This window comes from Aythya marila, assembly GCF_965140915.1.
Source record: "Aythya marila genome assembly, chromosome: 1".
Classification (NCBI taxonomy): Eukaryota; Metazoa; Chordata; class Aves; order Anseriformes; family Anatidae; genus Aythya; species Aythya marila.
In genome coordinates, this window is record NC_139042.1 from 64027963 (window position 1) to 64041652 (window position 13690).

Here is a 13690-nt window from a genome sequence, read left to right on the forward strand (position 1 = left end):
GTACTTGGATAAAGTACAATAGAAATGCATATTTTAAATAAAATCTTAGGGAACGCGTACAGGCCAGCCATGCCAAAAAGCACATACCTACCCAAAGGGAGGTGTGAATATCACCGCTGGGACTGCGTGAGGCTGCCTTCGCCCTCTGAATGGAAAGCCAGAGGAACGCACTGCACTGCTTTATCCAGAGCAACATCCTCTACTTAAGGGGAAGAGGATGCTTTATAATCCGGCCAACACTAATACACGCTTTGAGTGCTCAAAGGCACCTGCCCAAATACAGAACCGTCAGTCCAAGCAACCCTATAACTGAGGATATAAAAACCCAAAGGGTTTGAAAAGAGACACCACTAAGGAACAACCGAGACTCTTCTTTTCCCCCTCAGGCAGGAGACGGATGCCAATTCGAGAACATCTCATTGCTCTTGTTCTTATAAGCAAGACATTTGGCAAAGCAAAGGCTTCCTTTGTTTGCTGCTTGCGTTTGTTTGCTTTTAAGCTCTCTTTCCCAACAGAAAAAAAAATAAATAAATAAATAAAAAATCTGTATACCATTCCTGGCCCTGTTCTCTGACCTTCAGTAAGCTACATCATCCTTGAAATTGTGGTTTAGAGGCACGGTTTATGCGTAGCCCATTTCACAACTTCTCCAGATGGACCAAAATTGCTGCAGCAGTGTGATGCTGAATACAAGTTCAGTACAAACTCTCCTACCCAGACCACTTTTTTAAAAAATCAGTGACCTGTCCTGGATAGACTCTGCTAATATGAAGTTATCATCCATCTTCCCACAGCTCGCATAAACTCCAGAAAAAAAAAACACACCTGTAGGCTCTGCTCAGTTCTACAGGGCAGTCACTAGCTCTGTGCCTGATCGTGTTTGTTCCACCAAGTAGCATCATACATGGGTGTAAACCCAGCCCTAACCTGCATGTACCTTACACGTAACGTGTGTCCCCAAGCATCTCCTGCATTTTTTTTTCTTTTAGAAACTAGGATAGGAATTACGTAATTGAAATCTGCTGATACTTATGCCCGCCTGTACTCTTATGGAAACACTTGAAATTTCAAGGCCACGTGCAACATACTCTAGAAATGTAAAAGTCTAGATCCCCAGCTGGATGGCCCCTTGGAGTTCATCATCACTTTAACCCTCCCTCAGAAAATGATTTAGAAAATGGCTAAATCCTGGATTTCCACCCAACGTCTGACCAGTGATGCAAGTGAAACCAGGAGTAATGCACAGAATTGAAGCTGCTCAGGACGTATTTTGGAAGACCCTCTCTTCTCCCCCTGCTGCTGTTTGATGCAGCAGGACCCAGGTGAGAGCACAGCCCAGGACAGACCAAGGCCCTTGTGTTCTCACACTGTCTCTCCCTCCAGAAGCTGGCTGTCACAGGGGTAGTCACAGAGGAGAAGGCAACAGGTAGCTCACAGTGTACCTGACGTGGCGGTGCTCGGCGCTCAGCAGGAATCAGCAGCCTTATGTAAATGAATTAGGAACACAAACAGAACACAACCTGCGCAGACTAATGGATAAATCATTACAGTCGTGTAGAATCAAATCAGGCTAATGAAGGACTGGGAGAAGATAGCGAATCATGTTTGTACCATTAAATCCTAATGTGCTGCTCTTAATGCCATTGGAAAAGTACTGTTATAATGCAAAGTAACACACGAGATGTCGAGCAAGCAGCCCAGATAAGCCAGGCACCTTAGAAACCGCAGTGACAGACAATAAAACTCTGAGTCTTATCTTCCTTTCTTCTCTGCACCAAAGCGTCCTGCCACAGATGCTGCAGAGCCCTGCAAGTGGGTGCGAGCAGAAGCCACGGCTCTGCCAGCCCTCGGTGCCTTTCGCCACGCGTGCTAACAGCGCTGTGCTGCCTTAATTCCTCCCCAGCTTTTTCACGCCCCGCCGGGCGAGCCTGAAACCCGGCTGCCACCCAGGTGGCGGGCTCCTGAGCGAGCCGACCTGCACGGGCTCGCTTTTCACTGCCTGCAGATCCAGGGTTTCACCTCCTTCCTCACCCGTAAATCTGCATGACGGTTTGCCAAGCTATGCAAACTCATTTACGGTATTACGGCAAGAGGGTGTTGCCAGGATCTGTTGAAAAATGGCATGAGTGACGCTACAGGGGTCATATAATGCAACAATCCTTTTTTTTTAATTAAAATTTAGATGTTTGCATGAAAAAAGCTGAAACAGCTCCACTAATTATAGAGACAAAAATTACAGTAGATGCACTTTGCCAGGCAAAAACGACGACCTACACATCCTCAACTGAAGGCATTTATCTACGGGCACAGAAATGGGCAAACATGCTGCACCCACTTATCTAACATGCAGCTGCTCTTCTTCAAATAAAAGAAAGAACAGATTAGGAAACTACCTTCTTGAGCTATAACTGTTACAAGACCAACCTTACTGTGCCACCCTGACAAAACCATCTCAAAAAATGGATAGTTTCCTATCTATACTTGACACACAGAAGCACAGTTTCAAAACTGACAATTATTTTCCACGTATTAGTACGTATTTTTCTCTCATTTGGCCATTTATGGACCCCTATGTCTAAGCAAGTGCCTGTGACTGGAGCAAAATTTCAGTTGCCTTCCACGGGAATGGGGAAGGCTTGCTGCCATCCACCAGCACGGAACCAGTTAACCGCTCCAGCACTTGCACGTGTTATCAGAAATGTTAAGCAACAAGTGTTCAAACATATGGCTTGAGGTATTTCTGCGTTCCTAACCACACGCAGAAGATAATCAAGTATTACCTTAAACTGGTGCAGGCTTCACTACTTGTATGCACGCAGTCCTGAGGAATTGCCACAAAGCTCCACTAATCTGTTTTCTCCAAAGTAAGCAACACACCCCATTATCAAGGATTTTAAAGGAACTTCATTCTGAGGAAGGGAAAAAATCACCTGTGTTTCTGAAGAGTAATCATTTCAACTCTTACCATAGAAGTTGGCAAAAAGGTATATCAAAACAACCATTTTCGGAAAAACTTTCTTTTTTTTGGGGGGGGTTGTATTTTCACAACTAGAAATTCAGACCGTATCTGGGCTAAAAAAAATCCTCTCCCTTTACTTAAAGGCTGTGAACATGACAACAGCAATAGCAAAAGGGATGACACAGTAAAAGCTTCGGGTGGACAAATCTATATCCATTCCCAACAAGCATAGCCCAAATTTTCCAGATACAGGAGGCAGAGAGGCCAAAACTGACATTCACGGAGATAAAAAGGGCAAAAAAAAAAGGGGGGGGTGCAGAAGGAGAATATTCTTAAAATTTGTTCCTCGGGTATTTTCGTATCACTGTCAAGCAGCAAAAAAGAAGGAACCTCCACATTTAAAAAGATGCTAGATGCAGCTGGTGGTCCAGCTCATTTCTCTCTTCACATGGAAGTGCAGACAAACCCTTCTGAGCCACAATACTCCAATTTTTATTTTCAAAGGTGGACACATTTCCTCCCTTGCAGAAATCAGTTCTGTGTTCTTAGAAAACATCCCTATATTCCTGGAAAAAACGTGGGTCAATTTAGTCTTTACTGTCACTGGGTTCCTGGCCTCACCTTCCAAAAGATACAGCCAGAGGGACAATGCAGAAAGCAACTCTGTAAGGGGAGATGCAAGCAGCAGTATGCTGGCCAGTTAGCTAGAGATGACCTCAGCTTGGTTTTTTAAAAGCTAATGAATAAGCTAACAATTTCTGACCTCAGCTGCAGTTTCCTCTCCTCTCCCCCCACATATATTGATCAGTGCAATTGGTTAATAGCGTGGCCGTAAGCTTGAGTGCAAGAACAAGCCGCTGTTGTGGTTCAGATTGATTAAGTATTGAAGATGTCCCCTGTAAAAACACACACTTGTTAGCACAGAAAATGCGTATTTACAGAAGCAAAGCAACTGGAGACGCCCGAGCCATTAGAAAATTGAACATCCTAGCGTGCTGTGATAAGGTAATATTAGATAATGTGATATATAAAGAAAAACAAAAAGCAGTGCTAATGAGAAGAGACAGCAAACATGGTACCACCACCCGGCAGGTTTCCCAGGGCAGCATCCATATCCACGTCACCTTGTCAGCCTCCCGACTGCTGCCTGGCATGTGGACGTCCCCAGAAGCTGTCACTGCTTCTCGCTGCCCCTCTGTCATTTATACGGAGGGAATGGTGCATCGCAGCGTGCCGAGCCCATTGGGATACGGCTGGTGGGAGGTTCTGGAGATCAGGGCTGAAATTGCTGTCACATACTAAGAAACCCAGCTCAGAGGAGCAATGCCACGGGCTTCTGCTATGGTCCAAGCAAACTGCCCCACCACGGGGCAGCTGCAAGGCTCCAACATTAAAAAAAAAAAAAAAAAAAAAGAAAGAAAAATGCCAGCAGTGACGACCTGTGCAGGCAAGAGGCAGGAGCAAAGTACCACTTACCAGAGTGCTTTTGATGCAGTACCACCATCTACCGAGTGTTTAAAATGCAAGTCATTCTTTTTGACACATTTCTGCTTCAGAAGAAAGGTTTCAGTAGAGGCAACCCGTCTTTATTTATATACCTGACGGGGCCATTACTAGAAGTATTTTGGAGACAATATCCTATTGCAACAGCTGCCTGTATACAACGAGCAAAGTTATTTAAAATTATTCAATAATTCATTTTTTTTTTTTAATTATTCAGTAATTTAGAGCAGAATCAATTAAAAAATCTACACTTTCTTCCTGCAACTTTTTACCGTTTGGTTGGTTTAAATGCTTTGTGTACTAATAATCTATATATCTCGTAGGAAAGCTAACACACTCCTCTTGGAGTCAGGGACACCAGGAGTGGCTGTAGGCGCTGTCCCTCAGGCGGCATGACGTGCCAGCCCCGTGCACTTGAACTCTGGACTCCAAGGAAATGAAAATTTAAACTCACAACTTGACCTGAGCGAACTCGGGAATTTAACTCAAGTGCTCTGCATGATTGGGACTATACAGTGTTCAGACTAAATAAATTAACCCGATTATTTTTACTTAGATACACTCTACTGTTTATGAATTTCCAAAACCAAAATATGTCCTTTTTGTAATTTTTTGATGTTTGCTTTAAGATAAGAATATTTGAGATGAGTATTATGAGCTACTTGCCTTCCCTGTTTTCTACTAATATTATAAGGAAAAAGGCAAATGAAACAATCGTCTTCAGTCGATGCAATTATGTTAACATCCTTGCAACATTTCCACTCAAGCACTTGGGAAACATTCAACATTACAATCTGAACTGTTAGACACCAATGGCACAAATACTTTTGGTTTGTTGCACTTTAGATCCAGCACGAACTTTAGATGAACTTTAGATATTTCCGTGGTATGCAGAATATATTTTTAGTGTGTCAGACTATGAATCCCCTTCCAGCTAATTCAGGTAGACTCTGTCTCTCCTCTACCCTCAAGGCCAACTACAAGAACATCATTATTTAAAGCATGTGCACAGGGTGTACAACGTAGTATTTCAAAGTCTGTTGGAAAATCTTGTGGTCTGGAACTACAGCCCTGATCATTTTACAAACACTTACGCTAAAAGGGATTCACACTGTGTTAGAAAATGTGCATTCAGGAGTTTTTCATTTTATTCTCCCCCTGCCATGGTGGGAAGAACTGGTAAGTATCCGTAACACAAACACCAAACAAGGCGCATTACTCAACACAAGCGAGAAAAATCCTCTGCTTGACCTGAGTACCATCAGCATCCTTCAAGCCTACCCGGGTGACACCAGAATACAATTTTCATCGGTGCGGGTGGCCTTCTTGGAGGACAGAGCAGATTTTGGGTGTCAGCCTCTTTTCTCAGGTGGCAAGCAATAGGACATGAGGAAACAATCTCAAGTTGCACCAGGGGAGCTTTAGATTGGATATTAGGCAGTATTTCTTCAGGAATTGGAGTCGGCTGCTCAGGGAGGAGATGGAGTCCCCATCCCTGGAGGCATTTAAGAGACGTGTGGATGTGGCACCAAGGGACATGGCTTAGTGGTGGGACTTAGCAGGTCAAGTTGATGGTTGGACTTGGTGATCTTGAAGGCTTTTTTCCAACCTAGATGATTCTATGATTTCCCAGCACCGTATGGCCACCACCCAAATGATCATTATGATGGCAGCAGCAGCTCTGCTGGGAACGCTGTGGCTTACAACCCAGCATTTTCCCCATCATTTTGCTTCTGCAGAGTCCAGTGTTTATTTCTGTACGTGTGTGGAAAGCACAGTGCTGCATCTTTTTACCTGTGTGCTCGTGGGCTCAGCAGCAAGTCCATTTCTGCAAGTCAAACCACTGCACAGCTACTCAGCCATACGTTATCAAAGTCTGTCAGGTAAAAATAACTACGTGAACTTTCCCTCAGATGACACAAAGTGCTTATTTCACTGTTCTGTCCTACCTTGAGAATACATTTGCGCTAAAACTTCTATAAAAAGACATCATTAGCAACCTTAAACTTCTTGAATGTCAATAGATTTAATGCAGCCCGGGCTTCCTGCTGGGAAAGAGAGCCACCAGGAATATTTTATCATTCCCCTGTTGCTTCCCCTGATGGCAAAGCTGTCCCGCGGATGTCCATGCTTTGGAGCTCATCTCAGCCTGGCAAACCAGCAGCTCGGCACCAGCATCCCAAGACATCAAGTTCCCAGCATGGCATCGGATGGTGTTAAGTGACACAATTTAATGGGGGATGATGCCGTGGGAGGTGGATGCCAGGGGGAAAAGAAAGGGGCTTTTCTCTTTGAAAAAGAGAAACCATAGCTGGTTAGAGATGACAACAGAGGGGGATTCATTACAGGGCTGCAAATCTGTGAGTTTACCCCAGGGATTGTCTTGGTTCCAGGATTTCTTTTATAATTTTCTTTTCCTTTTTTTTTTTTTCCCTTCTTTTTTATTTTTTTTTCCCTCCTTTTTCCTTTTTAAATGAGAACCTGAAACAGTTCTTCAGTCTCTCAACGAACAGGAAATCAGCCAAAAGAACAAGCCCCACAGGCTCTGAGATTATTTTAAACAATTAACAATAAGCCACTATTCTTTGATACAGTTACAGAAATCTCACTGCTTTGATACACAATGGCAAACAAGCTCATTGAAGGGGCAAAAGGAGGTAGTTCTTTTTTCAGGAAGATAAGTACTTTTCTAAATAACACATACCCCAAGGATCGTATTTATACAACCATTTCAACAAGCAAGTCCTTTTTAACTCCACTATAATCCATTGACAATAAAAGATGAAAGAAACCTACAGGAAAACACAGGGTATAATCAAAATACTTAATCGGTGAGAAGTTCCTTATCTGAACCGTGAACTTGGTCGTGCTGTGGTTTGTCCTGTTTTACCCCTCCGCTAGAGCTTGCCACATGGGTCACCAGCACCATCCTCCATCACCGCTCTCCCATGCTCAGTGCAGTGACATTAAACATCTACGGGTGGAAATGTTCTTTATTCTCCTTATCCACCCCCATCCAGAGTTAAACATTTGGCCTTGGCTTTGACTAAACAGATTTTTCTTTTTTTTTTTTTTAAACCAAGTCTCACGATCTCCATTTGACCCCGGTGGGAGGCAAGAGCTGAGAGCATGGTGCAAGGCGGCGAGACCCTGCCACCCACTCGCAGCGCTGCAGGGGCCAAGCGAGGGTCAGCAGTGGCAGAGATGGGTGTAGTGGCTTTTTTTTTAAAGAGGAAAAAAGAAAGGAAGGAAGTAATTAAAAGATTATTTATTTTTACAAACAGGAGAATAGCTACTGGAATATTCCTCCTCACACCTTTTTTTTTTTTTTTGAAGTACGCTTGGCAGACATCAGATACAGATTTGGATGCAAGTGATATTAAACAACCTCTCTGACAGTTAACATTTTTGAGAAAAAATAGCAAATTCTCACTTTCTTTTAAGGTTTTACTTGTTTGTATGTTCCCTGAGTCACCAGCATATTTCCCTAGGCTTTTCTGACAGCAGTATCCGTATCCTTGTAACCAAATAAGTATGGGAAACTCTGGGAACATCCAACTTTGTGCAAACACTTAAAGCTCAGAGACCCTAATACAAAACAAATACCTCTTTGCAACAAACATCTCCAGATGTTTTAACATATTCTTTTATATATATATGGAGATATATATAAGATGTGACTCAGGCATGGAAAGCCAAAAGAATGTTCTCATTTCCTGAGGCTGGCTAACAAAAAGGAAAAAAATGTGAATGAAGGAACAAAGATTTCGGAAGTCAGCTTTTTCTTGGTAACAGCAGCTTTAAAATTATCCACTTCGATTCCTTCTTAATATAACCGGAGTATTGCCTCTCTCTTGCAACTGCATACACAGGAGAGAAGGAAACACCATTGTTTTCTGGGGTGTGTAACAGCGCTGCAGGCATGTCCCACTTCAGAGACTGCTGCTCCATTTATTTCAATGGTTCCTCCAGGGCCTGAAAGCAGTGGGTGAAGAGACCCCCCTGGCACATTCAAACCTGAATTCAAACCAGATTCTGCTGAAGTCAGCCCCACTGACAAATGTTACATAGATTTAAACTGGTGTTGAGGCATCGCTGTTCTCCATGCCCTAGGTACAACCACAGGAGTGGTTTCAGGAGTGGTTTCCCTTGGGCAGGCCTCCTTGAATGGCCCTGGACAGTCCAACAGAAGCGTGGAAGTGCCCCCTTTCCTGCTTTGTGTCCACCACAGGTCCAGGTCCCCAACAAATATTGCTTGGTCCTTCTGCAGGTCCCCAGCCACTCCCCACAGGAGCCCCACCTTCAGCATTGCTCCTGAGGACAGTAGCTACATGGTCCAGTCAAAGCACCTATCTCCCTTCCACACCAATCATCACCACAAGATCGCGAGGAATCAGCCCAGATCGAGCTAAACCTGGTTTCCAACCCATACATCTGCCCACCTATCTGGCCCCCAGTTTCCAGCGGGGTCAGTTCCCCAGGCTCGATTAAAATCCCCCTCTGAGGGAGCAGGGCCCCGGCCTGGCCCTGGATGGTGCCCCCTGCTTTTGGGAGCCGGCCAGGCCCGGGGCTGGGAAGTGATCGCCGCAGGGAGAGCCTCACCCCGCTCTCCAGTGGGGCCTGGTGAAAATAAGGGACTTAATCTAGCACACATGTTGGCCTCCCCACCGGCAAAAGGCGGGCCTGCCCTGCTACCGACGCAGTTCGGAAGCGCATGGTTTTCATCTGCGAACCGAAATACGCTCCAGTTCGTGAGCTTTTCCTCACGACGGAGCGCTTCCCGATGCTGGAGGGTTTTGTGAGCGCAGGCTGCTTTGCTGATTCAGCCCTCAGCCTGCCGGGGCCGCATCCAGGCTCTGCCAAGCCACGCTTCTCCCTCCCGAGCCAGCGGCTGAGTGTGCCAGGGATGGGAGAGAAAGGACAGGAGGGGAAGGCTCCCCACCCACCCACTCCTCAGCACCCTCACAGAGCCCCCTTTTCTCCTCAGAGCCATCTCCAAACCCATTTGTGTGTGCAGTCTTATCCCCCCACACCAACCCCATTGCTGCTGCGTGCCAGCACGTCTGGACAGGAGCCACCCTGCCATGTTGCTGCCTCACAAACACTTGCCAGCATTACCCTGCTGCTTCACTGTGGTCCTTCCCGGTGCCCCCCACCACAGTAAAACACCACATTAACATAGAAAACCCTTTTAATTCTAAGCTCAGCCGCTTCCCCTGACCGGCCAGGTCATGCATCAAGTCATTACACGGTCTTAGTTTCCCCAGTTAGCCCCACCCATGACCTGAGTAATACTCCCCAAGATTTTAACTCAACGCTTCCCATCACTTTAGGTTTTGATCCATCAGAAGCCCATCCACCGGTGCACGCTTAGGTCTTCAAACTATTTAATGCAAGCAGGGATTGAGAAACACGACAAATGCAGAGCACAAAACCTCATCCTGGGTGATGACACTGTTCTTCATACATCCTAGAGAAGTGCTCCAGACCATTTACATACTTCTCAGTGCAGGAGGAACGTGATTTCAGGTAGAGACGAGGTCCACATTGCTCATTGACAACTTGCCCCTAGACAGACCACCAGCTTGTGCCCCGCAGAATTCACCAACAGTCTCTACGCACTGAGACAAATCCATTAAACTGTCCCACAGAAGGGATTGTTGGGGCACACATAACCAGCCATGCAAATTACAGTATCTTGACTTTCTTTTATCTGCTCACAAGAACTTAAGTAAGCATTTCCATAAAGATTTTGACACTTCGGGAACGGGAAGTGCTGAAGTAATTGCAAAGGAGTGTCCTAATTTGCAGAAAAGTATTTCCCCCAGGGCACAGTCTTCTGTTCTGCTTTCTCCAATTGTCAAGCTGAATTAGGACGTTCCCATCCTTCTTTCACTCTTTTAAAGCACGTTTCCGCCTCAACACCAGTGCCTGTGCACAAGCCGTATCGGGGATGTGCTCCGTAGCACATCTCCACAATGACAAAAACAACAGAGCACATACATGTGCCCGATTCACGCTGTGGACGGCTTAGACAACGTACAACTTCAGCTGTCAAAACACAACTGTCGTTTCGATTTTCCTCATCATCAGCACCTGCCATCATGGAAAGACCTTACGTAAGTGATTTACCCACCAACTGTCAGGCTGCTTTGAGCACAGATAATAGTTAAAGCGTCCCCACACTGGAACGCAGTAAGAGACTGCATCAAACGACACAGCAAAAAACCTTTCAACTTGGATTTGGGACGAACAAAATACAGATGAATCGGGATGTCTAGCCCAACACAGTACAAAACCACAATTGCAAGAGCAGAATAGCCTGCCTTAAGTGCTTTGATAATAAATATTTTATTGTAACTTGAAAAAGAATTTGTTAACTATGCAAGTGATGATGCTCCGTGCATTATGGGCCATTAAATGGTTCCCCTGCAGAAGCCATCCAGAGCCAGTTCTAAGAAAAAGACTGCTGTGATTTAACTCCAGGATCACCTACATCTTCTTGTTTGTCTTATCAATGCCTTCCAAAGCCAGTAGCACTAGGAAGTGCCCACAGTTTTCAGCTTCACACGAACAAGAGCTGTAAATCCAATAAGTCTACACTAATTTCTCAAACACAAGTATTCTGTAAATAAAGAGGAGCTTGCTTTGTTCAGTATTTGACTGCACACTGGCCTAGATTTATTACCCCAAAGAAAAACTTAGTTTGCATTAGGAAACTACAAATGTTTAAGATAATAAAGGCTCTGAGCTGCAAGCTAATATTTTTCTCTGAATCCCGTAAGAAACTTATTCCAACAATAACACGTCAAGATGAATTCAACACAACCAGCTGGAAAAGCTGCCCACAAAACTCAGCCTGTGGTCCCCCTCCTGTGCCCCCGCCAAAAAAAAAAGCCATACAACTCATGCACTCTCGATCCAAGCATCACACTTTTTACATCTTACATTCATATGTTGAATGCTGGGTGCATTTTTGGTTGAATCTATAACATTTATAACAACTATGAAGCAAGCGTGCGTTATAGCAAGTATCTCTCAGCACCAGGATGCACACTCAGCAATCCGGAGCGACAAACTGCTGCCCAGCATCATCCCAACTGCACATCCCACACCACCCAAAAAACCCCTCTCCCCCGTGGAAGACCTTCTTCCTCTGTTTGACACTGTGGTCCCACAGCAGTGCCCTGGGGTTACATGCATTCAGGTTACAGCCTGCAGGTTCTTCGCATTGCAAAAACAAAAGCAGTGGCAGCAACTGGAGCTCAAAAAGCACCCATAAAGTGGAAAAGATATATTAAGTTAGAAAGAACAGAATTTCAGAGAACATACTGACCAGATGTCTGCTCCACCTCCGTACACAGGTCTGGAGGGAAACCTCAAGTCATTCTTTCCCGTTTTGGTTCTCTTCCGCTGATTCAAACAGGAATTCAAATGCACTGATTTTGAATCCCCTCCCCTCAGAATTCACAATACATTTTACGTGGACCTTGGCATTAGTTTTACACTGAACCTAGCACAGCTGCATGACCCAAAGGCAGCTCCCCAGCCTCGCGTACCCAAGAACCAGCAACTTCTGCCCTGGCACAGCCGTGCTACCACTCAGTCTTCACCTTCTTCCACCCCCTGGTCCTTCCTATGACAACATGACCAAAATAATACAAGGAGAAGAGAAGCACAGGAGGAACCACGCTTGTTTTGTGCTGCAGAAACTTCCTCCCCGTGCAGCCAGGAGGGAGGTGGGCTCCCCGCCGGCACGCTCTGCCTGCTTCACCGCGGCAAGTTCCTGCACGCAGAGGCCCCGGCCTGACGTTGTCCCAAAATTTCTGGCGGTGCCAGGGGTGTAGCTGAGCTCACGCCCTGGGGAGCGTGTAGCAGCAGTGCCACCGGCCCGACACCAATAGCTTCAGTGAAGCAGGCGATGGCTGCGCTCACCTAGAGAGGCAAAGCACCTGTGCGGGGCTGGATGCCCGCAGCACCACTGCTGTCACCTGGGCTGCTCCCAGGAACAGGGGAATAACACAGAAAGCATAAAGAAGCCCAGATGGGCAGCTCCGGCACCCCAATAAGAAAGCTAAGCGGCTGAAATAAAAGCAGTGAGCCCTGTAAGCACGGAGCCACCTTACCTTTTCCAAGCGTGCAGGGCAGCGAGGCTCAGACCTGGGGGCTCGCCCCCAGCCCCACGCCACGTGGCGGGGACGCGGGGGGCCACGGCTGCACCCCGGGGCTCGCTGCTGCTGCTGCTGGTGGTCCCCGAGGAGCAAGGGGGGCTCGGGAAGGGGCTCAAAAAAGGACGAGGCAGGCTCAGGTCGTCCCGGAGCGGCTCCTTCTTCCCTTCCTTCCCCCGGCCCCAGCCTGCCCCGTGCCCGGGCTGTGATTCGGGCTGGCTCTTCCCGAGAAACGTTTACAATGGGCGAGGCTCCGAAGCGCCGGGCAATTAACAGAGCAGACTTTGCTTCCCCTACCCCATCCCCAGTAACCTTTTTCCCTGCAGGTAATGCTCCCCAAGGACTCTCCAAGCTTCCCCTACACGTACCCCCCCCCCCCCCCATCCCCTCCCCGCCGCCCGGTAAGCGCGGGGCAGGCACCAACCCACACCAAACACCCACGGGCTCCTCGGCATCGCCTCCCGGGGCGGAATCTCCCGTCCCCAAGCCCTCGCAGCCCCCGGCCGCCATCTCCTCCTACCTGTTGGTCATCCCCGCCGCCGCCACCCCCAGCATCCCGCTGTAATGGCGCTGGGCGCCCGCCGCCCCCCCCCGCAGCCCCGCGCCGCTGCCGCTGCCGCCGCCGGGGGGCGCCCGTGGCCCGCACCGCCCCCGGCCCCGCTCCCGGCCCCCCGCGGGCAGAGCTCGCCTCAGCCCGGGGGCTGGGGGGAAAAAGGGTCGGTGGTCCTCGGTGCTGTGTGTTGGGGTGCCACAGGTCCCCCCCCCTAGCCTGCCTCAGGGCAGAGCTGCAAGTGTGGAAACGTAGAAACACCACCGGGCTTTTGTTTGCTGGCTTGCTGCCTTCTTGGCGTGGTTCGGTGTTGCTTGCCACGGTTAAGGGTACAAGGGTAGCAAAATCGGGAGTGTGTTTCTGTACGCAGACTTAAATAAATTACGTGGAAAAGGGAAGGGAGCCTTCCCCTTGGAAGGGGAAGTGCTCCCCACACCTGGAGCACTGAGTCTGCTTCTGAGCCCCCAGTACGCAAGAGCCCTGGGCATACTGTATAGAGTACAAGGAGGG

General features: G+C 47.4%; 1 protein-coding gene across 2 annotated transcripts in view; it reads right to left on the minus strand.

Annotated features, from left to right (window-relative positions):
- Positions 1-13176, minus strand: part of LIMS1 (LIM zinc finger domain containing 1) — a 64205-nt gene extending 51029 nt beyond the window's left edge. Inside the window, exon 1 of one of the 2 annotated variants that reach the window (XM_082784351.1) lies at positions 13151-13176. In XM_082784351.1, the coding sequence (XP_082640477.1) occupies positions 13151-13161 (11 nt within the window). In that variant the 5' untranslated portion in view covers positions 13162-13176. Of the gene's footprint in view, positions 1-12588; positions 12823-13150 lie in introns of those variants that run through there. The other variant, XM_082784346.1, reaches the window with a different exon arrangement.
- Between the last annotated feature and the right edge of the window lie 514 nt (positions 13177-13690).